The sequence below is a fragment of the Rhea americana genome, unplaced genomic scaffold (genome assembly GCF_003343005.1).
Source record: "Rhea americana isolate MKP2758 unplaced genomic scaffold, rheAme1 scaffold_133, whole genome shotgun sequence".
In the NCBI taxonomy this organism is placed as follows: domain Eukaryota; kingdom Metazoa; phylum Chordata; class Aves; order Rheiformes; family Rheidae; genus Rhea; species Rhea americana.
In genome coordinates this window covers 1,061,583-1,077,670 of record NW_028185406.1, presented here as the reverse complement: position 1 = coordinate 1,077,670, position 16,088 = coordinate 1,061,583, and the positions used below count along the sequence as shown (strand labels likewise).

At 38.9% G+C, this 16,088-nt stretch overlaps 1 protein-coding gene across 1 annotated transcript in view; it reads right to left on the bottom strand.

Annotated features, from left to right (window-relative positions):
• APP (amyloid beta precursor protein) overlaps positions 1-16,088 on the bottom strand; it is a 180,423-nt gene that overhangs the window by 21,033 nt on the left and 143,302 nt on the right. Inside the window, exons 12-13 of the mRNA XM_085297964.1 lie at positions 6,479-6,700; positions 573-626 (exon numbers count right to left, since the gene is read on the bottom strand). Of these exons, the coding sequence (XP_085154090.1) occupies positions 573-626; positions 6,479-6,700 (276 nt within the window). The remainder of the gene's footprint in view (positions 1-572; positions 627-6,478; positions 6,701-16,088) is intronic.

The window sequence follows — 16,088 nt, the reverse complement described above, 5'->3', positions numbered from 1 at the left end:
AAAAAAAAAAGCAAAGAAACCAGAAAAAAAAAAAAGGGCGATTTTTTGCTTTGGAAAGTTGGGCCAAATGGAGTATTGAAAGAGAGATCCTGTCCTTGAATACCTCCAACAATTGGATTTGCCTCACTTTTTCTAAGTGATTGCAGCTTAATCCAAGCCAGTCATCTACTGTTCCTCTGCCATCTATGGGGAGACACAGGTACCTGCACAGGGGGGCAAATAATCAGCACTATGTTAGGATGGGTTGAATAACTGTCTGGAAGTTTCTGTATAACCACTGAATTCAGAGGGAGAACATTTTTGCTACAAGGGATGATGAGTTGATTCTGGGTCTCTGGGTCCCACTCTCTTCTGCAAGTACGTGTACTGAACGCCCTTGATAGAGACAGCGCACACGGGTTTGGCAGGGTTTTGTAGGGGAACTCTTCCGGAAGTATCAGCTTCTAGTTCAYGACATAGCATTACATTTTAACAGAGGGTTATACCAAAGAAAAGGTGATCATTTCAGCTCAAGCAGATCACARGCATGCTGGGAAAACACAGGTTAGATAAAAGCCATGCAAGTTATATACCTGGTCGTGTGGTGAGTCCTCTGTCTGCAGCTGGGCGGGCATCAACTGGCTCAACTGGGCAYGTGCAACAAAGGAAAAAAAAGCAAACAAAAAATAAACAATTCCCCCCAAAATGAGAGAGTCAACTGCTATTCTGTTGGTACAGTGCAGGAGACATATACTGCATAAACAAAGTTATAAAAAGCAACAGCTTGAAGATATCTGCCTTCAGTTAATTCTGGAAATAAAAGGAAGGGATGGGCAAAACTTCAAAAGGAAAGTTTCACAGCTGATACATCAATTTTGTATCGTATTCTAATTCCTGTTTAAACTATCGAGATCAAAGAATTTCTGTCTATAGAGTGAACTTACACTCATTACATGCAAACCTATTCCAGCCTTCTGATTAGAACTGGCAGCAAGAACTGACATGATGAGTTCTTGTAGCAAATCTTGATCAGTGTTGACTTATAAACCCAGTAAAGCTTGACTTCCTTGCAATAGAGATTTTTTCAAACACTAGCTGTAAGACTTGAAAGATGTACAGCACATTTAAAAAATACGATCAGTACTGCATTCCAGTATGCTCTGATTTGTAGAGTAAATTCATCTTCCCATTTTTGAAAGAGGAGCAAARGAGAAATAAAACTTTCCAGTCCAATTGGATGTCATATATAGTTTTAAAACCCTTGTATTACCATACAAAGACCTTACTAGCTTAAAATATTCAGTCTTTCTCCTTCTTTTTCCCCTGCTTCTCTTTTGCTCCAGTGTTTTTGTCTATTTTATTTACTCTTTGCTAAGTGTCAGTGTCAGAAAAATGAATTTTGGTAAATAAAATTATTATGTCATAGCTCAGAATTATGGAATTTTTAGATAAGGTACTCTCGCTCATTTGAATTTCTAGATTCAAACATAAACCATCTAAATCAGCAGTAGGTGAGCCACAGTCACATAGAAAATTGACAAAAATCACAATTTTCACAAAGAAAACTGCATTTTGTATCAGAAAATCACGCTAACCTGATGATTACTGCTGACTGATGCAAGGGKCCTCACTATCTCCTTAGGAAGCCTGTGTCACTTTCTTGGTCTTCCTATGGTTCTGGCAAACAACCTGCTATGCATATAAGTGAGAGTCTATGTCGCACCTGATCCTTTGTACCCAGAAGCTGACTGTAATAGCTCCTGCCTCAGAGAGAAAGCACCACGCCAGCTTTATAGCAGCTATAGATTAAAGGCACATCCATGAGTCTGGCTTGCTTGTGTTTCCAGAAGTGCATTTTCACAGAGCTTGCTGGCCTGGTGCTGCAGAGACAACCCATCAAACCACTTTCCTTCACGGCAGTTCACAGTGGCACTAGCCGACCATGTAATTGCTTTCCTTATGCAGTGCTATACAAAACCCAATTTCCATCCTTAACTAAAAACTACAGTTTCAATTTTTTTTTTAAAGTCTTCCACTAGGTTTCCCAAAATTATCAGCACCAACCTTTAGATAGGTCAGCAGTAATTTTCAGTGAAAAGAACTGAAGAGAACAACAAACAAGCACCAAAACCCCCTAAACCACCCTTCTGTTCTGCYCCTGCAGCATCCTTCTCTGTCACCCCCATGCTACCTATTTCCTAGACCACTGAAGGGTTTTATATCCTTCTTGCTAGCATTTTGTAACCCTGTCGTAGTCAGGGAGGCATGCAGAGGATTACACCAAAGGCTACAGAGAACTGAGAACAGCTTATGAGTAGCAAGAAGAACAGGCGCAGCTGAAGGGAGAAAAAGCTGAGGGAAATTTCTGTTATACAGCATGGCCCTGACCTAGGGCTAACGCACTCTTCATAGACTTAGGTGAAAGCATTAATAATGAGTAATTATTTCTGTCACGTACAGTTTTAAAAGTGCTTCACAGGAGGAAGGCAAACATCAATGGCACATTTCATAACTGGGAGAAGGAAACAAAAGTGGTGTGATCTGCTCAAGGTCACACACCAGTTGCAGGATAAAAAGTGGGAACAAAAGCTTAGAGCCATGGATTTTCAAACCAAGTAGCGATTCTGGGTATCTCAGTGCAGCATGCCATGGACGGCATGATATAAAGGAGGCCTGATTTCTAGAGAGTGCTGAGCAGCCACTTTTTGAACTTCAGTTTCATTTTAAAAYCTGCTTGCTCTTGTCCCTGTATTGATGTACACACAAATAAGGGTTAACTCTGAAAATCTTGTTGGTGGCCTTCCTCACTGCCTTGCTCACTGGACCACATTGCCTCAYAACAGTGACATAGAAGGGAGAAGTTTAAATCTCTTGTAGCATTTATGAATAAGTAAAACTCAAAAAAGATGTAACTGCATTCATTTCGATGCTCCAAAATCATCATATTTCTCTTGAACATATTTCCATCTGTAAGCAAGTAGGCACAAAYGAGCATGTACACAGAATTAAGATTGCAAATCTATTTTCCACATAGCCTCATGAAATAAAATTGGTATATACCTGCTTTTTCCATGTCACAACTATGCAGGCTTCATGCAGTGTATACATCCTATCTCCTATCTTATGCTAAATACATCTCAGGATGTAAAAAGAGGAATGTGGATGTGCATGAATGCTTTTCTTCTCAAAGATAAAAAACTGGAAGCCAAAAGCTCAAAAACAGATATAAACAAACAGGTAAAGATAACCAAATGATGTTCACCTGACCAAGGAGAGCGTTGAAGGAAATAGCTTGCCACATCATAATGGCAGCACTGCACATTCATGAAAATTTTATTTTTGAAAAAAATAAATACTTTGTCACAAAGGCTAACTCTGTCTGCAGGGTAGAATATATAGGGTAAATCACTAAATTCAGGCAAACCATTGGCAAAATTCCCAGGGACTTCTGCAGTGTCAGGGTTTCCCTGCTGGAGCTTCAACTGCTCAGCAGATTCCCCAGGTATCAGGCCCTTCACTTTGAACCTGTTGTGATTTTCTTGACGGTGCTGAGCATCCTCTACTCTCACTCACATAAAYGGGAGCCGAGATCCTCAGTTCTTTGAACTTTACTGGCATGTTCAGCATCTTACAGCAGAGAGAGATGCTGACGATCACTAATGCCGCAACAATTAGTCACTGAATAGTATGATTGTTGAACTTGCACCTTTTTGACTGTTACTTACAAGTAAGAAACCATAATGACTTGCTCAGTACTGCATAGGATAAAAAAACCCCTGCCCACATAAGGGGAATTTACAGCACGAAAAATAGACTATGCAAAGAGACCCTAAGGGAAAGGGGCAGGAAGGGAGAAAAAGAAAGAAAAAAATATGTCAATTTATTATTTTCTTCTTCCTCCTTTTTARAACGTATTGTAACAAGAGAGACAGCAATTTTTGGAAGCAATTTAAATGAAGCCTAGGGTTAGATTACGGCCACGGAAAAAAACAGGCATGGGAATAGAAGACAAAGGCTTAGTCCTGAGTTTCTGAAATAAAGAGCTTGGACATACATAGAAAGAAAAAGATGAGGCTGTAAAATTCCCCTTTGATACTATGGTTAAAGGTAACAATAGGGAAGATACCTAAAGAGAGAAAGTAAGTATTGTRGATACAACTATATTAACAACACTTACAAATGTTATTTATGACTGTGGTTTGGACAGATGACAATAGAAACAGTGTAGAAACACGGAAGACTTGAAGAGGTCTGTGTCACCAAATAATTTATATTCTAACTGCACAGGACTTGAAAATTAATAGTGACTAGCCTCTGATGGATCTATTTGCCTGAAGTAACTTCATGGCAAAAATAATCCTGATTTTTTATATACATACACACACACATACAAACATTTATATAAATCCTTTAAGGCTCCATGACCAGTTATAAAATGTCCACACAGTAAACATTAAGAAGGGCTGCAATAAATAATGTAATGCATACAAATAAACAAGGATTCACAATTAAACAGTATGCTGTCCAAGGCAGAAGAGCTTTTGTTTCTTATTTTCTATTGTACTTTCTAAAAGGACAACCACACTCCCATACTTGCTATGGGAGTTCAGTGTCACGTTAAAGTATGAACCTTTCACTATCAAATTCTGGGTGTAGTTTAATTTCTCAAAGAAAAAAACAGGCTTGTGTATTGTGTGTATGTCTGGATGGATCTGTCCATCTAATAATAACTTCTGAACTTAGTGACTAAAATCAGTAAATTTTGAAAGTTGAAAGGATAAACTTCAAAGTCCTCCACTATAGATCCCCCATAAAGAAACAGAAGTAGATTTTAGAATAGGATTCTTTAGAAAGAAACAGAAATAGAATAGGGTAAAGAAATAGATCCCCTGTAGGCCCCACCTATGGTAAATGCTGCAGAGAGCCATATGGAAGGATTCCTGCAGGAGAGACACCACCAAAGGGACTGTGGCCTGCTCCTGGCAGAATGCCTTGACACTTAATAGCCAGCCATAGCTGAATGCCCAGGAAACTGAAATTCAGCCTGCCAGCCCGATCAGCAGCTTGTACTGCTCGCTAGTATCTGATGCAAGCTAGTTAGCTGCTCTCGAACTCTCAGTGCATCACTTTGGCTGTGGCTGGGCTCCAAATACATCTCRGTCCGTGTCACCATCTACCTCCTTCCAGTTCGTGCTGCTGGCCAGTCTTCCAAGTTTGCTCCACTTTGCTCTTTCTGTTGGGCCCTACCTGCAGTCCCTCACTCTACGGCTGTTTCATTTTGGCCCCACTTCTCCTTAGTCTCTCATCTTCTCCTAAGATTTTGTACACACTCGTTTCACTGATTTGTTGACCCCTGATTAGGTCTCTAGCCATTTCTTTAGCCTATCCCAGGCTTCTCTGACCTCTGGGTATGGCTCAGCTCAATCACAGAACTGGTCTTTACTCCACTGACTTCACCCAGGACCAACATGGGGCCTGACAAGTTCACGGCCACATCTATATCCATGTCCCACGTTTTGTCTCCCAAGCGCCCAGCTCCCATAGTCATTCAACTCTCTGTCAAAGTGAGACTAAAAGGGAGTACTAAGTCATGGAGAATGGCCTAGTGTGCTCAAAATTCATTCTGACAGCAGGTATAACCTAAGCCAGTAGTTTCAAAAGATTTCTGGAAGGCGTTAACATCTGTGCTCTTCTGTTCCACAAGGCACTTGATTTGCAAAACAGAAATTTKCATGAAACAAGACTTCTGTACCTCCAGCCTTTGTGAAACTACCCCTTCTTTCTTACAATAAACCTCCATTTTTGTGATTACCTTATCAGTAATGATGGTGGAGTTGAACTGATACAGGAAAGCAAACACAAGAGATGACTGAAGTCCCTGATTAGTTGGCTCAGGCATCTAAGTGAACTACCAATTCCAGATTATATATAATTTATTAAAATATCATGCAATCTCTTCAGTTAATTATTCTATAAGCAATGCAAAATATTCCTTAGGACAAAAGTTTTCACTACCCAGTTGCAGTGCAGGTATGTAAGAAGAACATATCTGCAGCACAACTCCAGGCAACAACAAAAATAAACACAGCTCATATGCTGGGATTGTACTGGCTCTGTAATCCTTTTCATGCCAGCAGTTAARCTCTTTCTTAATTAACACTCATTCTACATTTGCACAAATCTACCAACCTATCTCCCTTAACTCATCACCATGTATTTTACAGGACTCTCACCCATATTTGTTAGAATTTATTTTGCTTTGTTTCTAAAGAGAAGTAAGTTCAATACTGAAATTTATTATGTATCTAAATTCAAAATTTTAGTCTGGTCTGTTTAATTAAAGAAATACAGCAGATGTGGCAGACCAGTTCTAAACTTACATTCGAGACCTCTATCCTGCTTATATCAGAAAGATGACAGTTTTCAGTGAACTCAGTGAAAAAGGAATCGTAATAGTCAATTTAGAATAATCTGGAGTTTCTACCCCGACTGTACATACCTTCATTTTCAGTATTGGCTGGAACAGAATCAACACCAAAGGGATGCCATGGCTGAAGGTCATCTAGGCTGAACTCTCCATCCACTGGAAGAAGCTCAACTGTGGTCTTAGTTTCAGTTAATGAAGGCATGAGAGCATCATTTCCATAGCTGATTCTGGGTTCACTGATCATATTGGCCAAAACATCATCAGAGTAGTTTTGTTCTTTTTGAAGCAATTCATCTGCAAGAAAATGAACACAGAAACTAACTAAAATAGCTTATGGTTTTGAGGACCCCTTTCCAGTGCTATGATAGAAGAAATTTACCATTAMGACATTCTATTTTTATGAGAAAGAAAAATGTGAAGGCTTAGGATAGTCAAAATTCTGTGATGAGCACTACTGTTAAAGCAGTAAAGCATTTTTTTTGAAATATCAACCAGAAATATTCAATACTGTTTTCTACCCACATATCACCACAGCTTACAGGTCTTTGCTTTATGAGTCCCTAGAGCTTTCACAACCACTTTTAAAAGAAGCACAAATCAATTCCCAACATATTGCTGTACGTCAATATGCAAGAAACCCACGGGAAGGAGTGTCTTTATTCTTTTCTGTTCCTCTTAAATACTGAATATCATAGCTCATCATTGCTCTTTAATACTAAGTCACCATGGCACTTACTGGATGAAAATGGGCTTACTATAACAAACAGAATTTGAAGAAACATTTGCTCTCTTAATATATATACCTTAGCTGAAAATACTGAAGCAGTTGTTTTCCAACAATCTTAGGCAATAAACATCTATGATATAAATATGTAGTATCAACCTAAATTCAGGTTTGTACAACAGGCTGAATGTAACAGCTAGATAAAATATTACATTAAATTCTCTGCAAAGCATTTTGCAAGCAACCAGGACCTAAAGCTGTGCAATATTACATAGGATTTCTTTTCTTTCTTTCTTTTTTTTTTCCTTGCATTAGAACAAGGCATTTTTTCAGCTTCATCAGGTATGTGGGACATACTGCCCAATTCAGTGTCAAAAACAATCTAGGAGATTGTGTGCTTCATTATTGCAACTCCTCACAATGAAGTTCCTCCACTCTTGAGCTGCCTCTTTGCTGATATTTTTCCTTGGTACAGACAATGCATTATCTGCATGTAACTTTGAGYGAACTTGGCACACCAGGGTACCTTCAAGCAAGCAAGCAATTGCAATGAGGAAGCTAGCAAAAAATGGCTAATAATGTGGCAAGGTACTTAGTGCTCAGGCTTCACAGTGCTCTGTAGAGTGCTACAGTGAGCCTAGACTCGAGCCTGTAAAGATTATGCTACTGAGTGCAACTGCTTGCACACCCACAAGTGTGTGYGCAAGCACATACCAGCCAATGACACAAAAGCTTTCATTCTTCAGTTTTCTTCAGCCAGAAAAATGGCTTCTTTTTTCATTTCATTAATGACCTACTAACTGTCACTGCATCATACTTCCATCTGAAACCTGCAGCAATTTAGGGTCAGGAAACCTCACGCTGCTGCTAAGCCTTTCGTGCCACTCTGTAGGAGCTCTGTTATTTCCCTATATYAGCTGTGAGAAACAATCTGTTTCCAAACCTACCAGCTTTGGCGTTTCCTAGTTCCTGTGAAGGGTAGTTCTTACTTCAAGGATAGAGAGGTCCAGTCCCACCAAAACCTTCTAACCTTCAGTAACATCTTTGAGTCTCATTTCCCTCCTGAGCTTCCTAYGGCAGCGCACACACTAACACCCAACCCAACACTATGGCAAAGCACTGTTAAAGTACCTGACACCTGTGCAGTGGCCCTCAGAGAGGATCCTCCCAACTCAGAAACACTAGAGCTGGCTCTGCTTCARTGCCTTCATCAATGAGGCTGAAATACAGCTCTGCTCTGAAATAGGTCTCTTAAAGATCATCTCCCAGTGAGGTAAGTTAACATGGCTCCATACTGCCCTACTACTACACTGAAGCCAGGACATCAAAACCAAACAAAAAATTACTACTCCAGTCCTGAGGCCAGTACGATATAAAGGTCTTCAACCTTGTCAAATGACATCTAAAACCAGCCTTTCCTGTTTAAACAGTACTTGCATTAGTAGACAGTAAGCCAATTTCACTGTTAATATGTATAGAAAAGTCAATTCTGCTGTTTAATTTGTTCATTAAAATGACTTATTGAGACAGCATAGAAAGCCTATGTAACACTGAATTGTTTTTCCCTTTGTGTTCATTTTATTGAAAATTGTATTATAAGATACATAATAAATCTTTACCACGGGAGGCAAGTTCAATTTTTTTTCTCCCCAGCACACTTTCATTAATCCTTTATCAAATTAAAGCGTCTCCTTACAAGCAGAGGAGAGAGACAGCCAAAGCAACTCAATATTCTGAACAGACATTGTATCACATTACAGATGTTAATTCTTATTAGGTATGGAAGACAAGACTTCACAAAAAGAAGCTGAGTATTAGTGGCCTGAGTAAGAAGACTGGTTTCTGAAGTGCCTGCTGCCTAGCAAGTAGTCACAGATGATACCATCAAAAAAAATTTTTTTGATAAAAATCTGAATACATTATGATAAAAGGTCACTATAAATCACAGGAAAGTGATTGCCACAGAACCACTAAGCATCTTGATACCTGCAAGGCTTTCTGACAGAGGAACCAGAAGGGTTTTAGGATGCAATTCCCCTCTTCCCTGCTATCCCTCCTGGTCCCTGGGGACTGTGTGGTGGTCTGTAGCAAACTGCATTGGCTGTGGCACGGAGCTGTGCTGAGGATGCCATACCCTTGTGTCGATCACTCCCCCACCACTGCCAGGGTTTCCCTGCCCACCCTCACCCTGTTTGTCATGCATAGYGTTACCTGAGGGATGGCTCCAACCCCTTGGAAAGGGCCAAGCGCTGCTGCGTAAGGACGGAGGAAGAAAGGGTCCGTCCTCCCGAGGGTGAGGAGAGCCTGGGGCCGGCACGGCGCCGGGGAGAAAAGCAAGTGCCGTGGGGAGCAAGGTGAAAGCAGCATGAGGCAGGCATGACTGAGCCCACCAGGCTGACAGAGAGGGGCACAAGACTAACATCACGGTGCCGTGGCTATATCAAAATTACTAAATGCCGTGGAGGACGCGTACACAGAGATGCTCGATACCACCAAACAGAGGATGCTGCCACCAGGACTCGCGGGTCCCTTTGTTTCCCTGCTCAGCTGCTGTGCACAACACCGACATTAACTGACCCGCACAATAGCTCGAGCGAGGCAGGCACGTATTACAATGAGCAGATTATGATCGCATCCATTTACAGCAGGGAAACAATGGCCAAAGTGAATCAGCCCATCTGACGTGATGAATCAGAAACTGAACTGTAGTGAGACATTACAAGCTCCTAGCTGACAAACTGGGCTCAAGCCCATCAGATCAAGGCATCTGTGTCTGCACCAAGCAAACGATTTGCAAATAATTGGTCTAATCTGAGAACTGCTTAAAAAGTCTGCTCTAGGGTTGCTGGTTATTGATACGAGCTGGCAAATTCCAAGACCAATTTTTCAAGGTAGATTTTGTCAGAGTTCCGTTAGCTACTTGAATCATCAGTTACACTAATGGAAAGCCATAAAACCTCATCGTACTCATCAATCGAGTATTCCCTCCACTTATCAGAATGKCCAATTCAATCCCCTCACTCTGCAAAAGACAATTCTCTAAATAGGCAAGAAGTACAGCTGGAGCCTGGCATGTGAATTCAGAACTATTTCAGGGGTTTTCTTTGTGYGGTGAATGTCTTCATTATAATGGGCTGAAAATAGATAGATTCTAGGCTGCTCTTCAAAATTTCATCTCATACCAAAACAATGGGCCAAAAACCCTCCAACAATTTTCCCATAATAGACTTGCTCCTCTGTTGTTGTTGTTGCTTGGCTCATTATCTCCTTGTAACATGCTCCAAGTGCTGCCATCAAGAAGAATAAGGAGGATGTTTAAACTTCYTGTCATTTTGAGAGCGTGAGTTCAAAAGTAAGCATGACCTTGGGAACAATGTACATTCAGTTTGGACCACAGATCTCTCAGCAGCTCTGAATTTGGTGTGTGGATGCACAGTTACCTTACACACAGGACAACCTCCCCATCCCAGCTTGCAACAAGTCCTCCTTTAGGCACCCAAACCCTTTAGTTCTCAGGACAAGAAGCTCAATCCTAGGATTTTACTAAAATATTTCTCAGATTTATCATGATCATCATTTCCAAGGAATTTTCACTCATCTTTTGTCTCACTGYGGGCATTTCCCCACAGTTTATCACTACTGAACAAAACACAGAAATATTGAAGTGAAATAGGTCTGGGAAAGCAGACAGAAGAGTAATACCACTACAAACACCTTTCAGACTACTATGATGCAGAAAGCAAAGGAGGAGCAGAGGAAGAAAAGGAAAATCTGCTACAAAAGCTTCTGGTGGACCTTTGATTGTTAAGAGCGGTTCATCTACGGTACCCCCGGCCCATGGGCATTATGACAAATATTCACTATTCAAAGTGACAGTGTCTTAGAATGGCAAAAACTATGTTATTTTGTAACTAACTATCTGCTTTATATTGGCATACAACATTGGCATGCTTACCCCAATACTTAATTGACACAGCTATAATGGCAGAAGTTTAATATAGAACAGCYTTACTTGCTGCTCTGGAATGCCAGCAATCCATTAGCTATCTTTCAAAACATCATTTTTATTTAGTGTAGTAGCTTGTTATCWAAAACTTCCAAAACTAATTATAATATCTAAGTTTAGAAGCTTGTTGTGTTTTCTTTCTAAGGAGCCTATCTACCAGATGAAACACTCTGCTATCTGCTATTGCCTGTGCAGGATTTTTGAATTTACTTAAAAAAMCTTACAATTAGGAGTTGTAATTTTTAAAAGTTCTATAAATCAATGGCATATTTTTCTTTAATTTAAAGATCTTATACACAATTAAGAAACAAAATGTACCCCAAATACCTCTTCTATACACTAGTTAAAACACCATCAAATTACATGCCGTAGTTTAATCCCAGYACCAAATCCCCTTTCTAAAACCACATCTACATGAATACAATAAACTTTGTTTTAACAAAATAGGTTTGGGAATCAATTCAAATAAATTGTTACAAAYGCAGACAGTCTTATTGCCTCACAGTGATTATCTTATCAGTCACCATTCAGTCTGAACTCAACATGTTTTTCCCAAAGTTGTGGTTGCTCTTGAGCATATGCTTTCAAAATGACAAAGTGTCAGCAACCTCCTCATTCTTCTTGACAGTAGAACTTGCAGAGCAGTTGAGTCACAGTGACTGCTTCATCTGTACTTACACACAGCTTAGCTTATACTAGTTTGAAGATAATTTAAATCATGCAAATGTTTTATGTTACAATTAAGTTTTGCTAAGWACATCTACATAACAGTTTCTTACAGTGCACCTGGAAAATAGTAACATGTTAGACACAGTAACTCTGCTGCTTTCAGATGTATGCCTATCTTATGGGCTAAATCAGTATGGAGTAGTTTTACGATCTCCAACAGGAGTATGTGCCTAAAGGAGTCGCACTCATATAATGTAATCAGGCTTTAAGTAAATTTGAATGGCTACATCTTGACAGCTGTATGGATCAACCACCCCCCCCAAACCAGCAAATATAAAAATGAGGCCTCCCCAATTGCTTTGTCTTGTTGAATGAAGCTTTTTTTCTTTTTTTTTWAACAAAACAAAAATATTATTTTCCTTTATATCTGCCTCTATATTAGGGCTCATATATATACATATATGCACACACATATATATATATACACACACATACATATACAAATAWAAATTTWTATCATATATAAAATGACAGTATTCCTCTAACCAATAGTTACATTAGTTTCACTTTTACAAACTTGATGCAAATAAACAGATTTTTTTTTTTCACATTCAGGAAGCCCCTGTATTTCTGCATAAGTCATTTTCACTGACATGTATTGTAAGTAAGAGTTTGTGTAGAAAACTCCAGAATACTAAGTGTTAGTATAGCAGGTAAGGATATTAAAAAAGGTGACTTTTTTGGTTCAAAGTGTTTTCCACACCTATGATGAATGTAAATTCTATAATGTCAGGGAGGTAGGTTGAGTCACTTATGTATATAAAACCCACAGGATATACAACTTTTTACAGCAAATAATACTTCTTCCTCTGAGGAATATGCCAAAAAATACCCAGGGAATTTCCTCCAGACCCTGCCCAAGTCAGAGGAAATTGTAAGTGAGAGCTTAGATTTAATCTCATTCAATTCCCTTATGAGGAAGGGCAGCAAGAGCTGGGCCTCTTTAGCCTGGAGAAGAGAAGGCTGAGAGGGGATCTTATCAATGTCTACAAATAGCTTAAGCAAGGGTATCAAGGGAATGGGGCCAGACTCTTTTCAGTGGTGCCCAACCACATGACAAGAGGCAGCAGGCACAATCAAACACAAGACGTTCCACCTGAATATGAGGAAGAACTTCTTTCGTTTGAGAGTGACAGAACACTGGAATAGGTTGCCCAGAGAGGTTGTGGAGTCTTTGTCCTTGGAGATATTCAAAACCTGCCTGGACACAATCCTGTCTAACATGTTCTAGGTGACTCTGCTAGAGCGGGGGGGGGGGGTTGGACTAGATGATCTCCAGAGGTCCCTTCCAACCTCAACCATTCTACGATTCTATGAATTGTGCATCTAAGCAGAAAGGGTTAAGCTCTGCTTAATTTCAAACATATACTTTATAAAATCAATTTCTAAGATGTTCTGCTGCATCAAGTAACAGAAGAGTATAATGTAACATACTACTAAGTGTCATCATTATAACATTATTAAGGTACAAAATACAATTATGTGGCATTCAGTGTTGAACTAATTCATTTTTACAGCGCAAGTCAAATATAATTTGGACAGCAACTTGGATAAAAACTTTATTAAAAGTGACCTGCCTGTAGGAAGGTGTGAGAGTGGCTTTATTGCCTGCATGCTTTGAAGATGGTGATGTAAGAACCATCTAGATCATCACTGTGAAGTACTGGAAAGGAGCCCAACTTGCAACATTCAGATTTGTATTCACCTCATCAGAGCTAAGCTTTTTCTCATCTCATTGTTAGCCTGTGCTCTTACACCACAGGTATGCTAATTTTGAAGCTTTTATGGTGTGTATGTCTCTCTCAGTGTGGAGCTGAGACTTAAAGAGCAAGAACCATGGAAAAACATATTTCACAGTTCTTATTTTCTTAAGAGATATCACCACTAGGACAAGAGTAAGTAGCAGCAGTAGCTTTGCAGACTTCACCATATTAAAACCAATCATCCTTCTAATACATAAAAATAGAAAAATATCATAACTTTATCATCACATTTACTTATTTTCTATTCCTTGCTGCTTGTGCTCTTTCATTATATGCGGAGTTCAGTGCTTCCCAAACCATACCATAAGAATGACCCAAATCCTCCTTCCCCTGTAAGCAGGTGCATTTAATAGTCTCCAGTTGAATTTGCCTTGCAGAGAGTATTTGATCTACATTATAGGAAAACAAACAAGTTCAACTTACATACAGTGTGATTCTCCTTTTGCAGGTGGACTATGTTCTAAAAATTATTCTGGTRGTATTGGAAGACTCAATTCAGCAGCACACTTACATGCTTGCTTACTACCATATAACGATTACATTCCACAGGACCTTGGTGTTTTTTTTTTTCCATCCGGGATGGACTTCAGACTTCAATGCAAATTTAGTTTTGTACGTGGCTATGGAATTTCAAAAACCTTTGAGCAGAGGTTCATGAGAATTTCAAAGACACATCATCAAGGAAGAACTAGTATTATCCATCTCCCATTTTTTACAGAGCTTGCAATAAAACACAACTCAGGGTTTTGGAATCTTGCCTACTTTTGCAAGAAAGCTGCTATGATATTCTTCACCTTAAATGAAAGAGTACTATAATTATTACAAACTCTTAGCTATCTAACAGCTAAATGCATTAGTTATGAGCTAAAATTAAATATAAATATATGGTTATAGATGTGTGCAGATATATAATTTATTTAATATTTAACAGCCAGRCATCTAGTTAATAACTGTATTTTCCCTTTAGTCAAAAGCAGAGAGTATTATAGGAAGCTTGTGGGGTAAAACAAGTCTAAAACCAGAAGCCTGGGTTATCACTGAAAAAAAGTTATTAAATACAGATTGAAAGACCTCTCTTTTCCTTTCTTCAAAGTTTCAAGCTTTTTTTTTTTTTCCATCTCCACTCTCTCTCTTTCTCTCTCATCCTCTCCTCATTATTTGGTTAAATTAATAATATTGTATCAGAAATAAAATTAATCATTCACAGCCTCAAATGCTCTGTATTATAAGGCTGAAAAATCCTACTTCCATGTTATGTCAATCCTTTGGGTAAAAATTCTGAATGAAATGTAGTTATTTGTATACTGAAAGGAACTTTTTCAGCCTTAGGATCTCTAAGTTCTATCCAAAATGAAGTTTAGTAAGATAAAAGGAGAAGAAGCAAAAAACTCCYCAATATGGCACTGTAAGAGACTGTTACAAGTGAAAATGTATATAATCTTGGAGCAAAGAAAACCATTCACCTGAGTCAATTATCACTTAGAGCTGCTGGGGACAGATTATAGATTCTTAACAGAAAGGATACTATATATTTTCTCTCTCTCCAGTACAGTGCTAATTGTGGAAAAAAAGATTCGAATTAAACAGTATTTACATAACAGTAAAACCACAGGAGCAAAAGAGAGATAATTTAGTCGTCAGCTGCAGTTAAAAGATTTTTTTCTTTACTGCAATTAATACTGACATCTCTTCTTTCCCCTTTCCAATCATAAAATACTTTCTCTCCTTTACCGGGTGTCCAATGTAACTAGAACACTTCTGCTCTACAGAACTCTAACTGTTCTTCATGAAATACTTAACTTCCTCAAACCTTGAAGTTTGTATTACTTAAGAGACATGTTCTAAGCCTGGGACAAAATGTTTATAGTTCTCCTTGCGTAAGAATTTATTCAGATCTCAGATGTTTGGGGGAAAGGGACTAGTGTGAAATATTGCCAAAATTTTAGGTAAGACTGAGCAATAAAATTTCCAGTTTCTGATTCAATAGGAAAAATTGTTAAAAAGATACACACACACACACACACGTTTCATTAAACCCCCCCCCCCTTCAGCTAACTGTCCTGATGGTGATGCTGTAAGTTAGCACACTGTTCTGTCCACTGCCTATTGAAAAAGTGCAACTTCTTCAGGACAGTAAGTTCCTCTTTAGGAAGATGATGACAAGCTAGCACCAACCTAAGCAAAGAAATATTAAAAAATGCTTGGGGAAAAATACTGAATTGTTACTTTATACTGTAATCACACACCGTATGTCATCATTTCAATTCACACAGAGCACTGAGTTAAAATCCTGAAGTTTAAATTTAAACTCTATATTTAACTCCAAGTGATTACACCACTAAACACTTCAAAGTAGAAGAGTCTAAATTAAAACATACACCCCCCCTTTCCAAATTCCCATCGCCTTTTCTGAAAGATTACTATACATTCATTATTATTCTGTCAGCCCTATGAAAGGTG